The sequence below is a fragment of the Mus pahari genome, chromosome 4, assembly GCF_900095145.1.
Source record: "Mus pahari chromosome 4, PAHARI_EIJ_v1.1, whole genome shotgun sequence".
NCBI classification, from domain to species: domain Eukaryota; kingdom Metazoa; phylum Chordata; class Mammalia; order Rodentia; family Muridae; genus Mus; species Mus pahari.
Genome location: NC_034593.1, coordinates 47,852,928 through 47,870,201, shown reverse-complemented (window position 1 = coordinate 47,870,201; position 17,274 = coordinate 47,852,928). Strand labels below are relative to the sequence as shown.

Sequence of the window (17,274 nt, the reverse complement as noted above, 5' to 3'; positions counted from 1 at the left end):
CGCACCCAAACGGAAGCTCACAACCATCTGTAATTCCAATTTTGTAGAATCTGTCGCCCTCTTCTGGCCTCCATGGGTACTACATACACATGGTACTTAGCAGACATACTAACAGGCAAAACACCCATAAACATAAAATAAGGGGGAAAAAAATTAAACCGGATCCAGATGAATGGCCATTCTCAAGAACAAGTCAACAGTCTCCCACTTATGACTGATTCCATCACTTTTGATCTCGCTCACTTCAAAATTAGCTTCCATAGAAGCTGAGGAGGAGGGCAGATCCATGGGAAGACCAGCAGTCTCAACTAACCTGGACCCCCGAGATCTCTGACACTGAGTCACAACCAGGCAACAGACACCAGCTGATATGAGGCCCCTGACACAGATACATGAGAGGACTGCCTGGTCTGGCCTCAGAGAGAGAAGATGCACCTAACCCTAGAGACTTGAGGCCCCAGGGAGTGGAGAGGTCTGGGGGTGGGGAGGCATCCTCTTGGAGAGGGGGAGAGGGGGTATGGGATGGGGAATGGTGGGGGGTGGACCAGGGAGGGGGATGAAGACTGTAAAAAAGGTTTAAAGAATTAGTTAAATAAATAAATAAATAAATTTTAAAAGTTGGCTTTCATGATACTAGACAAAAGAAATACACCTTGAAAAACCCTACAAAGTCCTTCATACCCACATATAAACAAAAGGTGATAACAGGAGGCCCAGATAGTGTGTACATGCTACTGAAATCCACACACTACACCCACTCCAGGGCTTGAAGATCTTACTAACAGTTCCAAATCTATCTCTTCGCCACACACCTTTAATTCCAGCACTCCAAGGCCAGAAGCAGGTGAGTTTGGGACCAGCTTGACCTACATAGTGTTCAGGCCAGCCAGGGCTGCACAGTGAGACCCTGACTCAGAACTAAAATATTTCTGCGTAGAGGCTTCAGGAAAATGTCACTCACCCCTATAAATCACATGTGTCCCTGAGAGACAGGGACGTTCCCGACACTGTTCCACACACAGCCATGTGAAAACACTAGCAACGTGTAGCTTTTATCTGTCTACCTAACATTCCTGGGATTACATTCCAAAATGGACATCCTGAATAAATAAAGTGTGGTGCACACACACACACACACACACACACACGTGCGCCCGCAGCAGATTTTATTCAGATGTAAGAAGCATAAATGCATAGAACTGGTGAGTGTCAGAAATAAACCAGACTCAAACAAAAATCCTCCCTTCCCCCTCCCCCAAGACCCTCTACCCCTCCTTTCTCTTTTCTCTTAATTGCCCTCAGCTTTCTATTCTGTTTTCTTCCATGACGGGCATCAGGCCTGATACACACACACACACACACACACACACACACACACACACACAATTCAAGCACTGGTGACCATGAGGAAGTAGAAGGATGTCTCTGAACATAGTGCCTCTGCTGCCTCCCCTGGCCATGCCTGTGATTGACAGTGATTGACAGTGATGGACAGTGATGGACAGACAGTGATGGGATATTCAGTTGTATAGCCGAGCTCAAAGCCACCTGTTCATCACTGTGCAGGGCTCCAGACACTCTTGATAATTAGAAGGCAGCAGAGGCCAGGGCGATGCCAAGTGCAAGCCCCAGGCAGGGCTGAGCTGTGTCAGTGGCTGAGGATTTACTCCAAGGACAGTGGGGTGGGGCAGCAGGGTTCCCTGGGCTACAGTGGCATCTTGGGCCTGGCCTTTTATGCTGGCTCCTCCCTCTGTATTCCCTGTAGGGCAGTGGGATCCGCTGCCCATCTCTGCCTTTCAACAGCCCCTCTCCAGTGGGGGCTACTTGCCGTTGCAGAAGACCATAGCTGGTGTTAACAGCCGGAGTAGGGCTCCTGCAGGCTTAGTGGGTATTTGAACCAAATGACCTTCAAGTGCATAATCCTCCCGGAACCTACTGCATATAATAGCTACGGTTTCTGTCATCCGAGCCTGGTCTGTGTGTGTTTAAGGAGTGGTTTTCATTCAGGTTGAAGCTTTATCTGCAAACCCAGCATGAGCTGGCACAGGAGAGAAGGGGGAGGGGGGTCCCTAGAGGAAAAAGCCAGGGAGCCCAAGACCGAACTCTGGATGTCAGGTGACAGCAACATCTCTAGGAGACACGTGGTCACGTGATGTCTTTATTTGGTCCATCATGTCGCCAACACAGTGGCTTTGAACCCTGTGTCAGCGTCAAGATCACCTGGGGCAGATCTGTTCTCAGGGTGGAGCCTGCATTGGAGTCACTTGGGGTGCTGGGGCATGCAAACACAAGGTTCAGGCAGCCACCGCCTAATGGCGGAGCCAATTGCACTTCCCTACAAATTCATGCTGCCCTACTGCGTCAGCTTGGAAAACCACAAGTGAGGAGCTTCGTGGCAGTGTAGTCCCTGGAATTAGACAAGATGGTTTGTTAAACGTAGAACACTGAGCCGGGCGGTGGTGGCGCACGCCTTTAATCCCAGCACTTGGGAGGCAGAGGCAGGCGGATTTCTGAGTTCGAGGCCAGCCTGGTCTACAAAGTGAGTTCCAGGACAGCCAAGGCTATTCAGAGAAACCCTGTCTCAAAATAAATAAATAAATAAATAAATAAATAAATAAATAAATAAATAAATAAAGGTAAATATAGAACACTGGACAACATTTCATGTAATTCATTGGCCCACTCCTTTCTTGGATAGTGGTAGACGGTCTCCAGAATTTGTAACCGTCAGGATTTAAGCTCAGTGGGGATCAGTACTTGTGACGTGTGATATTCCTCCACGCTAGTTCTTTATGAAATGCTGAGGAGTGATGACATGCCTTTTCTTGTTGCTCTAAAATGTTATGAACCCCTTGATAGGATACATCATTAGCTACAGGTTCACCAAACTGAGCAGCTTTGATAAAGCAGGGGAAACAAACATGCTGTTAAAATCCTAAACCTGTTCTTCCACCAAGCAATAAGGATCAATGAGCTCAAAGAAAGTGTGTGGAAAGCCTTTTGGGGTACCGCTTGGCAGGAGTCTGACATTGGCATAGGACAAAGAAGTGGGCTTCAGACAAGAGTTGACATTGGCCATGACAAGGAAGTAAGCTCAGGCAGGAATCTGACATTAGGGCATAATAAGGAAGTAAGTTTCAGCAAGAATCTAACTTCAGGCTGAAATAGAGAAGTAGGATAAGGCAAGAATTTTAGTCTTAGGGTGGAACTAGGCTTCAGGCAAGATCTTGGGCTTGGAGGAGGAAGTGGGCTCAAGTATTTCGGTCAATGTGACAAGCCCTTTTTAACAACTGTCATGGGACTCGCTTGCTGCTTTGTTAGTTCCTTATTGCACTGCTTACCCAAAATACTTGCATGTAATTGAAGTGCTTTAAAAAGTGGGTTGGAAAATAAAATTTTGCCTTCAGTCTCAGAATGGACTGGGGTCACGCTACAATGTTGTCTGTCTGACTGTCTTTTTTTTTTTTTAATCCTCATGCCCCGAGCTGGACAACCGGTTGACTGACTGAGCGGGCTTGGTCAAAAGCGCCAGCGGAGGGCTGGCTCAGTGAGAGAGCATTTACCTCCCCAAGCGAGGTCCCCAGTTCAATCCCCAGCCACACACACACACACACACACACACACACACACACACACACACACACACACACGGGCATGGTAATACATGCTTCCATTCCCAAGAGGCTGAAACAGGAGTCTCTTCAGTTCAAAGCCAGTGTGGGCTACACAGCAAGACCTCATCTCAAAAGAACATTCACAAGAGGGAACAGTTCACTCAAGGTCACAAGGAGAATCCAGGCAAGGTGGTCCTCAGGCAGGCTCTGCCCAGACCTCAGTTTACATTCCTGCTCGGGCTCTGTCTTTCAACTCCATGTGGTGGCCAAGACCAGAGGTGCTGTGGGTGTGACTTAGGTGTGTAGGGACAGCGTGCAAGTGGGTCTCTGTGGTCTCCTTCTGCAACGACAGAAAGCCCCCGCTGGAGAGGGGCTGTTGAAAGGCAGAGATGGGCAGCAGACCCCACTGCCCTACAGGGAATACAGAGGGAGGAGCCAGCATAAAAGGCCGAGCTCAAGATGCCACTGTAGCCCAGAGAACCCTGCTGCCCCACCCCGCTGTCCCTGGAGTAAATCCTCAGCCACTGACACAGCTCAGTCCTGCCTGGGGCTTGCACTTGGCATCGCCCTGGCCTCTGCTGCCTTCTTATCAAGAGGGTCTGGAGCCCTGCATAGTGATGAACTGGCTGCTCAATTATGCAACTGAACGTCCCGCCACTGTCAATCACACAGCTGGCTCCTCCTCCTGAGTTGTACCACACCCCTCTCATTACTGCTTCGGATATCCAAAGCCCCGCATGGCCTGTGTCCTGCACCATCCTCACAAGGAGCCCACTAGAGGAAACTCGTCAGATACAGACAGGCCGTCAAGCTTCCTGGTGGCCTAGCATGCATGAGGCCCTGGGTTCTTAGGACAGCATAAAAGAGCAGCAATGAAGAACATAGAAAATAAGCCAACCATAAACCTAGTACCCAGAAATAATCACAGGTAACCTCGACTACACATCTTTAAGCCTATGTATTTAGTTTGTATTTATTAAGTCACCGTCTCATGTAGCTCAGGCTAGCCTCAAATTTTCTGGGTAGATGAGGATGACCTTGAACTTCCAACACTCTGGTCTCTACTGCCCCAGTGTTAGGATCACAGGCATGTACCATATTAAAAAATAATAGGGCTGGTGAGATGGCTCAGTGGGTAAGAGCACCCGTCTGCTCTTCTGAAGGTCCAGAGTTCAAATCCCAGCAACCACATGGTGGCTCACAACCATCCATAATGAGATCTGATGCCCTCTTCTGGTGGGTCTGAATACAGCTACAGTGTACTTACATATACTAAATAAATAAATCTTTAAAAAAATAATAATAATAAATAAAAAATAATAATAAAATAAAACTAGAATCTATTCTCCAAGATGTTTGGGGGCCTTTTTCATTCAGTAATGTACTGTGAACACTTTCTCAGGATACGTCATGTTCTGCCGTGTCAAAATCAATGTTTTTTCCCAGGATAGCATCCTGTGTTGTTTTGGTTTTGGTTTTAGGATTTACCTTTTTAAAAAAAAAAAAAAAAAAAAAAAGAAAGAAAGAAACCTTACAAGGGGCTGGGGTGAAGGCTCGAAAGTTAAGAGCACTAGCTGCTTTTGCAGAGGACCTGGGTTCAATTCCCAGTACCCACAATGGCTCACAACCATCTATCAACCCAGTCCCAGGAGGATCTGACACCTTTTTCTGGTGCAAATACATACATGTAGGTATGCATATGCATAAAAAATAAACCTTAAAATACCATAATTATTATTATTATAAATACTTAAATACGCCCACTGAATAACTTCATCCTGCCTTCATAGTTATGGGTTTTATTGTTGATTTTTGTAGACAGGACCTTCTATACCTCGGGCTGGCTAGCCTCCTGCCTGAGGCTTTTCTAACGCTGGGCTTACAGGGTTGTGCCATGACATTTGGCCCTTTGGGATATCTTATCTCACAGCCCTCACCCCAGGCCATCCCTGAAGATAGTTTACTGACTTTAGTGGCAAAGTGACCCCGAGAGCACATGTCCCCTTGCAGGGGTGACTGGGGTTCTTCCCACGGGCTTCTTACGGGACCACTGTAGCGGGCTTCTCAGGACCTGCTCTGGTTCTCACCCTTTCCAATGTGCCTCCTGGTGTTTTCTATGGTCGAGTTTCTGTTTACATTTGAGAGAAGCCCAAGGCAGAACCTATTCCTGTTATTGGAGGGGTCGGTGAAGCCATCTATGAGCACGCTCCGCGAGGACGCCTGGAAAGTCTCTCCGACCCGGTTGTTTAATTCGTAGTAGGCAACAGAACACCAGTGCTGGGGTTCCTCATAGCAAACTGGCCGGAAGTCTGAAAGAAACCAAGAGAGAAGGTGCCACACCACTGTCACCTCCGGGCTCCGAAGCTCCCGATAACAACAGGATGCGCAGGTGACCGCTTTAAACCAGATTGAGAACTCTAGGACCTTTGCAGTCCTTCTGGGCTGGGCTTGCTGACATGTCTATCGGATCCCCGAGTTTAAAGCCCTGTTAGTTTCCACATCGAAGGCATCTGTAAACACTCTTGTTTACAGGTGCGATGTAAAATGTTGCCAGCCCCAGAGTAAACATAGCTAAGAAAGCGGTGGCGGACCACCTCATCTAGAAAGCGATGGACCACCTCATCTAGAGAAAAAGATAGCATCCAGTTGTTATAGAACTGAACTGAATCCCAGGGTCAAAAGTCATAATTCTGCAGTAATGATTGATAAGAAAAACAAGATTGAATATGATAACAAACCAAATTGAAAGCACTGAATGGATTATATTCAAGGAATAAAAACCTAGATAGAAAGGATCACACTCTCTATGTGATTCACAGATACCTAACGTAAGTATAACCTGATGGAATCCGGCCAGTACAGGTGAGCTTTCATAGGGCAAGTGTGTTATGCAAATATGCAACTTACAGTATAATTATCCTGTCCATCAGCCACTGGCCCCAACCCTATGTTTCAAACACATGGCAGGGAAATTCTCTATGCAGTAAGTAATGAGTGAGAAGGCTTTTCAGGCTCTCAGTTAGACACAGAGGAGAGAGGGACCGAATACAAGGCATACTTGTAAACAAGGGTTAAGAGAAAACACCAAAGACACTTTGAAGGAAGATGTTCCTCTTAATATCTGCATATCTCACAAGCTCTCTGAGAGAAAAATAAAATTTTGTTAATCTCTTAACTCTCAGAAACCTCAGGTAAGGCTTGCATATAGTGAGTTTGTGAATACCCACTAAGTAAAAGGATTTAGGAATAAAACTATGAGGCAAGCTGTAACCCTAGACGCCAGCTGTGTGTCTGTAGGCCTTGGACTGTAACTGTGGGCGCCAGCTGTGTGTCTGAAGGCCTTGGACTGTAACCCTGGGTGCCAGCTGTGTGTCTGCAGGCCTTGGACTGTAACTGTGGGCGCCAGCTGTGTGTCTGCAGGCCTTGGACTGTAACCTCGGGTACCAGCTGTGTGTCTGCAGGCCTTGGACTGTAACTGTGGGCACCAGTTGTGTGTCTGCAGGCCTTGGACTGTAACTGTGGGCACCAGCTATGTGTCTGCAGGCCTTAGACTGTAACCTCGGGTACCAGCTGTGTGTCTGCAGGCCTTGGACTGTAACCCTGGGTGCCAGTTGTGTGTCTGCAGGCCTTAGACTGTAACCTCGGGTACCAGCTGTGTGTCTGCAGGCCTTGGACTGTAACCCTGGGTGCCAGCTGTACAGGCCTTTGGGCACTTTCAGCTTCAGATATTAATCTCACGTTGAAGAGGCCCCTATAGTTCTCTTCTTCGTGTCTCTGACCAACTTCACAGATGCCATAGTACATCATCATGGAGACACACTAGAGCAGTGGTCCCCAACCTTCCTGATGCTGTGCCCCTTTAATACAGTTCCTCATGTTGTGTGTTGAATGTAGCTTTGGTTACTCTGCCTAAGCTGCAGGAATGGGCTGTGCCACCAGCCCCCACCCAGCTTCCCTTGAATCCATGGATCAGAGACACACACACACACAACCACACAACTGTTCCTTTTCAACTTGCCTTAGGACACAATTGCTGGGCGCTAATATCTACCGCCTGGGAAAGTGTACCCTGAACAATATTCCTATCTCCGTACGTCCCTCCTGCCCTAAACTTTAGCTGCCAAAATACATCTCGTCCCTGCTAAACACCCCTGACCACCCGCCTATAGGAGCGGGCACTGGCCCAGATCCTCCCCAGACCTCACATGGCTACTTAGTTCTTCTCTCTCCAAAGCCTGGAGAACCCCTCCTTCCTTCTCTCTCTTTTCCTCTATGGACCCGGAAGTCCCGCCTTCTGCCCAGCAATTAACCCATGGCTTCTTTACTGACAGATCAAGAACCAATTGGGGAAAAGGGCTTAGTATAAGAATCACCCCTACAGAACTTTCAGGATAGCATTTGAAATGAAAATAAAGAAAAAAAAAAAAAAAGAAGAACCGCCCCTACAGCGGTGATGTCCCCCACACCATAAAGTTATTTTGCACCTACTTCATAACTGTAATTTTATTACTGTTATGAATTGTAATGTAAATATCTGGTATGCAGGATATCTGATATTTGACCCTAAAGGGGGAGTTGAGACCCCTGCACTAGAGGTCCCGTCCTCTTATATATATGCCTTTTCAACCTAGCACGAGAGCAGAGAGAGAATGTATTAGCTGGAGTTGGGGCCTCATTCTGCGTTTCCCTGAGTTCGTGACCATGGCTTTTGGAGTAAAAGGCACCTTTTGACTGTTCAGAGACAAGGAAACAAAGGCCTAAACTTGGTTCTCTTTATGGCCTGCTTGCTCTCCGGCCAAAGCTCATGTAGTTAGCTAGTTAGTTAGCGGGCTGGTTGGTTGGTTATAGTGTGTGCATGAAGTGCCTGTGGAGGTCAGAAGACAACTTTACATAAGCTCAGGCTGGCCGACTTATGTAGCAAGTGTTTTTACCTGCTGAGCTATCAAGCCAGCCCTTTCTTTCAATATTTAAATGTTTACATTTTCGTTAAACAACAACATGTTAATCTTACTTCTACACTCAGCAAAGTGCCACATGCCTGTGATGCAGCACTGGGGAAACTGAGGCAAGAGAATGGTGGGTTCTAGACCAGCCTGTCTAAAAGCAGGACCACGTTTCTAAAGAAACCAACCGATAATCATGTATTTTGTAAGTGCCCAGGGTTGGCATTCGATTCCACTTAGTATCTGCAAGAGGACTGACTGGATCCAAAAATATGTATCTGCAATTCTACTCCAAAATGGGTCCAATTCTGGTTATTCTGGAGAGGGGTGAGTTACACAGCCCAGATCCGCAGATGGCTCTGTAAGCCAAAACCATAGACGTGCAACACTGTAGACGGGCAAGACACGACCACCACACTTAACGATCATCCGCAAGTCTCCCGTTTCCCACGGACTGACCTGAGTGCTGATAGGGACTGTCGGACTCGGAAGGACTTCCGGGGGAGTGCGGGTAGCTGGTGGGGCATGGAGACTGCGGGAACACGTGGCCTGGCGAGGAGGGCGGTGCCGGACAGAGAGACTGCTGGAAAGAGTCAGGGTAGGTGGCATTGTGCGGCATGAGGGGTTCGCTGTGCAGCGAGGCACTTCGGAACTTGGCCAGGAGGCTGAGCTGGGGGTTGTATTCGCTGTGTCTTGGCACCAGCACTGGAGGCAGAACTAGGAACAAAGAGATGATCAGAGGGAACACTAAGCAATCTAGGCCAGGCAGTGGTGGCAGACGCCTTTAATCCCAGCACTCGGGAGGCAGAGGCAGGTGGATTTCTGAGTTTGAGGTCAGCCTGATCTACAAAGTGAGTTCCAGGACAGCCAGGGCTACACAGAGAAACCCTGTCTCGAAAAACAAAAGAAAAGAAAAGAAAAGAGGTATAGTTGGTTCCAAATGCTTGCAATAAAATCTAGGTGAGGCCCAGAATATTTTCCATTAGAGACCACATTGAATTATTTAGATAATTAGCCTCAAGTTTGGACTCCTTGCTGCTGCTGAACTATTTATTCTATGGCCTTACCACCATGACCTAAAAGCAGAAGGCCAAAAGCCATCAGGTAAAAATATTAGTGGTAAATGAAGAAATGAAGTACAAAAGCAGAGCCAACGTGAAAACCTATCAATTGTGTGTGTTCAGGTCAGCGGGTCCCTCCTGGCCTTCCTCTGCCTTCCCATTACTGGAGGTGGAACCCGTGGGCCTCACACATGCTAAACAAGCAGGCATTGACATTGCATCTTCTTGCCTCAGCCTCTGAACAGATGGGATTCCAGTCCTGTGCCAGCCTGGGTTCCACTCATTAAAATGAACATGAGCGACAGCTACTTACAAAACATTATTGGTGGTGGTGGTGGTTTTTCAAGGCAGAGTGTAGTCCTGGCCATCCCGGAACTTACTCTGTAGACCAGGCTGGCTTTGAACTCAGAGATCCACTTGCCTCTGCCACTCTAGTTTTGGGATTAAAGGCCCAGCCCAAATCATTTTATGAACGAGACTAAGGACCTGAAAGAGGGGACCCAAGTTTCCCTGGTAACATGGGAGGACCACACTGGACCCCGAAAACACCCCGAGGGCGGAGTTCTGACAACTTGAGGTTCTAGAGGGCTGTCAAACTAGACAGCCGTTGGTTATCCCTTCAATATAAGTGCCACAGTTGTACCCTTGGGGATATCTTGCCAGCCTGCTCATTGTTACAGTCCATAGCTGGGGGGCTTCTAGGTCAGTTTCAGCTCGATTCCTGTAAGGAAAATCACCTCGTTCTATTAAAAAGTTGTTAGGAGTGGGAAAAAAAAACCTTAGCTTAAATATTATTTTAAATTAATATTAAACATGATTTTAAATTATATAATCTCAGCTCATCTTTTTAGAAATTTAAACCTAAAACTTATGACACAAAAGCTATCTACATACGTAAAATATTCAGACATTTATCTCAAGAGAACTCTAAACTGAAATGAAAAATGAAAACTCAAAAAACTGTAAAATTTGGCTTTTGAATGAGTACCTAAAAAGAAAACGAAGTGCATCTTTACACACACCTTAGTAGTGATCACATTTTAGAACTGTTACTCAGAAAATATTCTTAAAAGATTTATTTTCTGAGTAGATGTGAGGGCAGCTAACTGCTGATGCTCACGAAGGGGGTTGGATCCTCTAGATCTGGAGTGACGGGCAACATTGGCGCTGGGAACCAAGTTGGCATCCTTTGCAAGAGCAATGTGTGTGTTCTTACCAGCTGAGCCATCACTCCAGTTCCAGAAGGTCTTAATGAAATTCCCATTTAGATATGTTTTTATATAAACTCAGATATTACTAATGGGGTTTCGTTTTTGTTCACAATCACGTTGTGTGATGGTGGCTGTCCTCAAATGGTGGAGATCAAACCGTGGGCACTTTCAGATTCCTGGTATGTAAAGAGAGTCCAGAGAGAAGGAAGGCAGGCAGGATGACATTGAACAACCTCATGGGGTTTGCTGAGAGAGTGGAACCTTCCAATCACCTCCCCCGTCCAATCAGGATCCCTGTCCCAGAGAGCAAGCCCCACGCGGATGTTCTTGACCGCGAGATGGCAAGTTTGGGGAACTTGAAGGGTGTGTCCTGTCAACCAGCCTCTGATGTGGAATGGATTTGGACACTATAGGAGGAGACTGCTTGGGCTTCCATTCATACAGCACAATGGGATAGTGTCATCTCCCCACGTTCCTGGAATTAGGGAGTTAGTCAAACAAACAGAAAAGTCGCCCACTAAAAACTGCTTCCCCTGGAAGGCCAGGGAACACCCACCCCCACAAGAAGGTCAGGAAACTGCTACAGTGGAGATTAGAGGGGACCTCTTCCACGGGGGGAAGCTATATGGACAGACACACGTACATGCTCAAGCTGGTGTGTGAAGACTTTGGAAACGTCATTTTCTGTATTTAAAACATGAAATTGTAAGCATTTTGAAGGGCCCTGAGTACAGGTCAGAGGTAGAGTGCTCCTGTATGGTATTTGAAGCCCTGGGTTTACTCCCACTGAGGGGGGGAAAGGAGCACTAGGGGGGTTTTCTGTGAGAGAGCACTAGCTCAAGTGGGTGAAGCCCTGGAAGCCATCCCAGAAAAAACAAAAAACAAAAAACAAAAAACAAAAAAAACGAATTTAGGAACAATGGCCCACCTTTCCCAACCCCTGTTTCAGTCCTGGACTCTTTCAGCAGTCCCCCTTGGCTATTTCATATGGAGATGGACACCTTCTGTGTAATGGAGATTAGCAAGATAGAGAAGTTTTACCCAGTCTTCAGTTTAACCCTAATGGTCAATGGTCAATGCTTTCAGTCTGCATGGGGGAGAAGGGGTTTCTCTTCCCATTCTCTCTCTCTCTCTCTCTCTCTCTCTCTCTCTCTCTCTCTCTCTCTCTCCCCTTTCTCCCTCCCTCTCTCCTGTTAATCATGATTAAGGCACCCAATCTCTTAAGAACTAGGAAGGGCTTCGTTCTCCAAAGTCCACTCAAATAAAACCGCATTTTCCCCTACCAACCTTACAAGCCTTTTCATATAAAAAGTAGCATGGTTTTTCTGACTGCACTGTTTGGGAGCCATTTCTTCAGTGTCCCCTCACCCCATGGGCTCACATCCCCAGTCTGGAGGTCATTTTTCCTGAGGATGTGCCATCACCATGGTGATCTTGACCCCCAGGCAAGCAGGGAGCCCTGGGAGCACCCACCTGGGGTCTCCACTCGGCGGTAATGGTACGGGTTGATGCAGACCTCCTTCTGCTTGGAGCCGAACGGGAACTCGCAGCACTCCAAGGGCTTCAGCTCATGATGGGATTGCAGGTCTGGCCAGCGCCACACGCGGCAGTAGATGACGTGGGGCAGCCCCTTTCGGTGGGACACCTGGAGGCGTCCATCGAGGGAGCGTGGGATGGTGACACACTTGCTAGGCTGACCCGGGCAGCTCAGCGCCCTCTCCAGTTCATCCATGGCGCCTTTCTTCTTCTTTAACTTCTTCACCAAAGAGTCCACCGCCTTCTCGGCCCACTTCTCTTCTTCATCTCCCTGCTTCCAGCCCAGCAGCCGCTTCACCGCGGGGCTGGTGAAGGAGAAGAGGGAGCTGATGGGGGTGCTGGGGTGCATAGGAGGCAGAGCTCAGGCTCCTGCGCGGTGAAAGAGGATGAGACCGTTCAAGGCTTGCAGGGCCCTGGGCAGGTCGGCGGCGTTGTCATAGGGACAAGCTTGCCTTTCCTTCTGGAAGCAGTGGGGTCCGATTCCAATTGAGAGACGGGCTGACGTCTTCTAAAGCTCTTAGTAGGTGGAGCCAGCTTACTCTGAAAGACAGAACAAGCCTTCAGTGAGCCACCTGGGTCATTTTCAGACTAGGTGTGGAGGGACTGAGGGCACACAGTACCCTCTAGGGCTTTAACTTGAAAACTCCAAGGCACTGCTGAGCCTGCCTCCCCCCATCCCCACCCCAGGTCCCAGCCAGATCGTAGTCACTGCCTTCCAAATCTCTCTAATTGTAGTTTCTCTTTTCCTCTCCACGTACCGAGCACTGAGTACAGCCCGCCCAAGCATGGCTGCATCCGCATCGTGGCTTTTCTCCTTTATCCACTCTCCCATACCTATCTCGTGATCCCTTTCCTCCCAAACACAATCTCAAGTCATTTTCCTGTTAAAAGATGGTATGGATCCCTCAACTACCAAATGAAGGCTCTGCGATCTAAATGATCTCTGTGATCTAAATGTTCTTCGTATACATCAGCCAAAACAACAGATCGTAACAGTCCTATAGCGAGGTGGAAATGAGAACGTAGGTACCACTCATCACGCCAGCATTCAAGAGATTTGCAAAGATACACCATGCCGACTTCAACACACGTTTAAATGTGGTCTTTAATTTTTAAATGATTTCCTTGAGGTTGGAGTTATGGCTCATCTATTAAGAGCACTTGCTGCTCTTGCAGAAGATGTGGGTGTGATTCCCAGTAGCTCACAACCACCCTGTAACTCCAGTTTGAGGAGAGCTGTGGCCCTCTTCTGGCCTCCTTGGGCATTACACATGCATAGGGCACACAGTAAAACACATACACACAAATAAAAAAATGAAACGAAAAGATTTGCTTCATAAAAGATGTACTTATTTTAATCAACCAATAGCTTTAAAATCATATTTATTTGCTTGGTGTGTGCATGCCTGTGTGTGCTTGTGTTCGTGTTCCTGTGTTTGTGTACATGTTGTGTGCATGTGCGCATGCACACTGGGCTCTGGGTGGAACTCAGGTCTACAGACTGCAGCAAGTGCAGTTATCCCACTGTACCACCTTGCTGGCCTGTGAATCAGTAACTTTGTAAAAAAAAACAAAACTGTTTCAATGACAAAAATGGAAGAAAATTGAGAGATGTAACCCACACCACACCCGTCAAGTTTCTTAATAATTTTTAAGTGTAAAGACACCATGAACCAAAATGTTTGAGAATTTCTAGCAGACCCAGCATCACACAGGTGACTGAACACCAAATGACACCACAGTCTTTGTTATTCTGCCCCCAGATCAACTAGCCTCCCCCTAAAGGATACATTCCCCTTGTGCCACACAACAGACACATTTAAACTTGCTGAGCTGCAACCAAATTTGCTCTTAGAAACAGTGGCAGAAACCCGCTACCTTAGTCATACACAATGAGGCTACTGGTCACATCACTGTGAAACAAACCGACCTCTCCAGTCTCTTAGACTCAGCCTAGGTCAAAAATCTCCTGCAGCTGCTTTTTAACACGCTTCAAGTATCATTTTCTCCTTTGCTTCCCTGGGAGAAAGGTACCATTTTTGCTTTGTTCTGATTTTGCAGTGCAAGGCCGGTGCGTGCTACCCTATCACTGGGTTTCACTCTAGACCTTGAACTACTCCGGAATGAACTTTCCTTGATGCCCCAGGCTAGGACCAGCGCCTCCAAAGAGCACTCAGGTTAGGCAAACTGGATAACATCCCATACATGGACGGCAATGCTCGCACGCTCCCCTCCTCACAAGAACCTTATTAGGTTGCTCTGGAGAGAATTGTGTTTGAGGAGGCCAGCAAAAGACTCCAAAGCTGTTCTTTTTCACTGGGCAGTTTGACTTACTCTCCGGATTCTTTGGAAAAGTTGATTTTTGTGGCTTAACCGTTGTGAATTTATAAAGTATAGTGAAGTCACCACGTAGGAGTTGTGTTTACTCAATCTAGACAGGCTGCCTTAAAGCAATGGTCGGTGTGGTCCCAAGCTTTCAGGAGCAAGAGACCATGGGTGTAGGAGCCCTTAGGATTCTGCTTAGTTTTATGTGGGATTTGTTACTAGTAAGTTATGGCATGCATCTTCACTCATAGCTCAGTGGGAAAGAAAGCCTCCCCCCCCCTTCAAAAAAAGTCCAGCAGAATTCAACTAAATACATCCAAAACAAAATAATGAAAGCCCACCTCTCTGTTCCAGGGGACAAATGACAGTTGTCTTCAAAGGAGGTGGTTTGGGCTTCTGTTTTTAACTGTGGGATCCTACCGAATGCAATCAATTTTTTGGAGCAAGGTAACTTGTATGGAACAAACAAACAAACAGATAGACTATATCACAAGGCATCTATGACAGAAAAAGCAAGCTCTATCATGTGAATAATGAGATGATTAAAACTTTTCATTCTTAGCTATGTGTCTGGGAGCTGGATGGATCGGCAATGTAAACTTCATATTTTTAATTATGCTTTACAGTCAATTGCTCCTAAACTATGTTTCTCCAAACCGTCTGAAACTTACCAAGAGAGTGATACTCAGGGGCTGGAATCCTTCTCTGAAACACTGAGGGTCTGAGACGCCTCATCCTTCAAGTCTGACCTCACTGTGAATTCTCCATAACCTCAGAGGCCACACAGTGACCACCGAGCAGGATTGTAAGGCTGCCATCCGGCCTTTAGCCCAATAAGCAGAGACCCTTGCATTGAGGGAGCCCCTGAAGTATGAAATACAGAACTCCACGATGATAAACATCCAAGCATGACCGTGACCACCATATACAGAGGCAAAACAGAAACTGCCTGAAAGTTGAAATTTAAATCAGGCTAGCTGAAGGACATGAAGATGCTCCATCATTATCCTTTCTGCTTGCCTGTATACCTGAGGTCTTGTTACTGGGAAATGTGTTAAAACTTAATCAAGCTTAGAATCTCATGTTTCTCCCCCTGTACTAGCTAGTTTTGTGTCAACTTGACACAAGCTGGAGTTATCACAGAGAAAGGAGCTTCAGTTGGGGAAATGCCTCCATGAGATCCAGCTATAAGGCATTTTCTCAATTAGTGATCAAGGAGGAGGTCCCCTTGTGGGTGGTGCCATCTCTGGGCTGGTAGTCTTGGTTCTATAAGAGAGCAGGCTGAGCAAGCCAGAGGAAGCAGGCCAGTAAAGAACATCCTTCAATGGCCTCTGCATTAGCTCCTGCTTCCTGACCTGCTTGAGTTCCAGTCCTGCATCCTTTGGTGATCAACAGCAGTATGGAAGTGTAAGCTGAATAAACCCTTTCCTCCCCAACTTGCTTCTTGGTCATGATGTTTTGTCCAGGAATAGAAAACCTGACTAAGATACCCCCTATTAATTTGTGTTTTCCCAGGAGAAGCAGCCTGGGGTCTGTTATGTGACCCCATTCCTCATTTCAGACAGGAGAGGACCTAGTGGACCCTTGTTCACCGGAAGCTGCCCATCAGAAGAGCATCCACAGTGCGGTACCCTCTGTCTGTGTGAGTTTAACAAGTGCCAGCCTGACCCCCTACAGCTGTTGGAGAACCTAAATGTCCACTGACCATGGCCTCCAGCCCACCTGACTGCCTGATGGTGCCAATGCCCAGCTTGCCTCTCACCTGAATAGAGCGCCCCACTGTGGTCATGTATACAAACCAACTGTACAATACAATCAGTGGAAGGATGGGTAGTGTTGCTTGTAGTTTATCTTTACGATGTGCAGAGAACACAGCAAACAAATGAAACGGCTTTTAGATTTGTTGCAGGAAATCTTTCTGGAGTAAGCTCTCTGACGCCAATGAGGCTGGAAGAGAGATGTCACCACTGGACAAAAGCCAGGCCCCTGGGGGGCTTCAGTTCCCTGTCCCACTATATCCTTCTAGATGGTCTGGAACTTGCTATGTAGACCAAGCTGGCATGGAACTTAAGAGAATTGCCTGTCTCTGCTTCCTGGGTCCCAGGATTAAAAGTGTGCACCACCATGCCTGCCCAATTACTATTTATTTCCGCTAACCCAGCCTCCTTGGGAGAGTCTGTCTTAATCCTAAAGAGATGGGATCTCAGAATCCTGAGACAGATCTGTCATTCTGCTGCTCCAGATTATCCCAACATACCCAGTAAGGGGAACCCCTGAGAAACCCTTCCTTGAAGACACAATGTCACTCTGGAGTACTGACCGGTGTTCATTTCGAAGGAAGTTTAAGCACGCCCCTTTTGACTCTCTACTCATGGCCAGTGCTGAGTATGTGTTAATAAACCCTCTCCAAGCAGTTTACTGGCAACACTCAGTAAACAACATTTGCTGAAAGAACTGTTCTGGCCGCTTTCACATTGCATCTTCTACAACACTAATTAACATGGAACAGGGGGCTGGAGAGATGGCTCAGTGGTTAAGAGCACTGACTGCTCTTCCAGAGGTCCTGAGTTCAATTCCCAGCAAC

At 47.2% G+C, this 17,274-nt stretch overlaps 1 protein-coding gene across 1 annotated transcript in view; it reads right to left on the bottom strand.

Moving 5' to 3' along the window:
* The window catches only part of Smad9 (SMAD family member 9), a 44,021-nt gene that overhangs the window by 3,944 nt on the left and 22,803 nt on the right, over positions 1-17,274 (bottom strand). Inside the window, exons 2-4 of the mRNA XM_021196468.2 lie at positions 12,303-12,905; positions 9,017-9,274; positions 5,702-5,923 (exon numbers count right to left, since the gene is read on the bottom strand). Of these exons, the coding sequence (XP_021052127.1) occupies positions 5,702-5,923; positions 9,017-9,274; positions 12,303-12,714 (892 nt within the window). The 5' untranslated portion in view covers positions 12,715-12,905. The remainder of the gene's footprint in view (positions 1-5,701; positions 5,924-9,016; positions 9,275-12,302; positions 12,906-17,274) is intronic.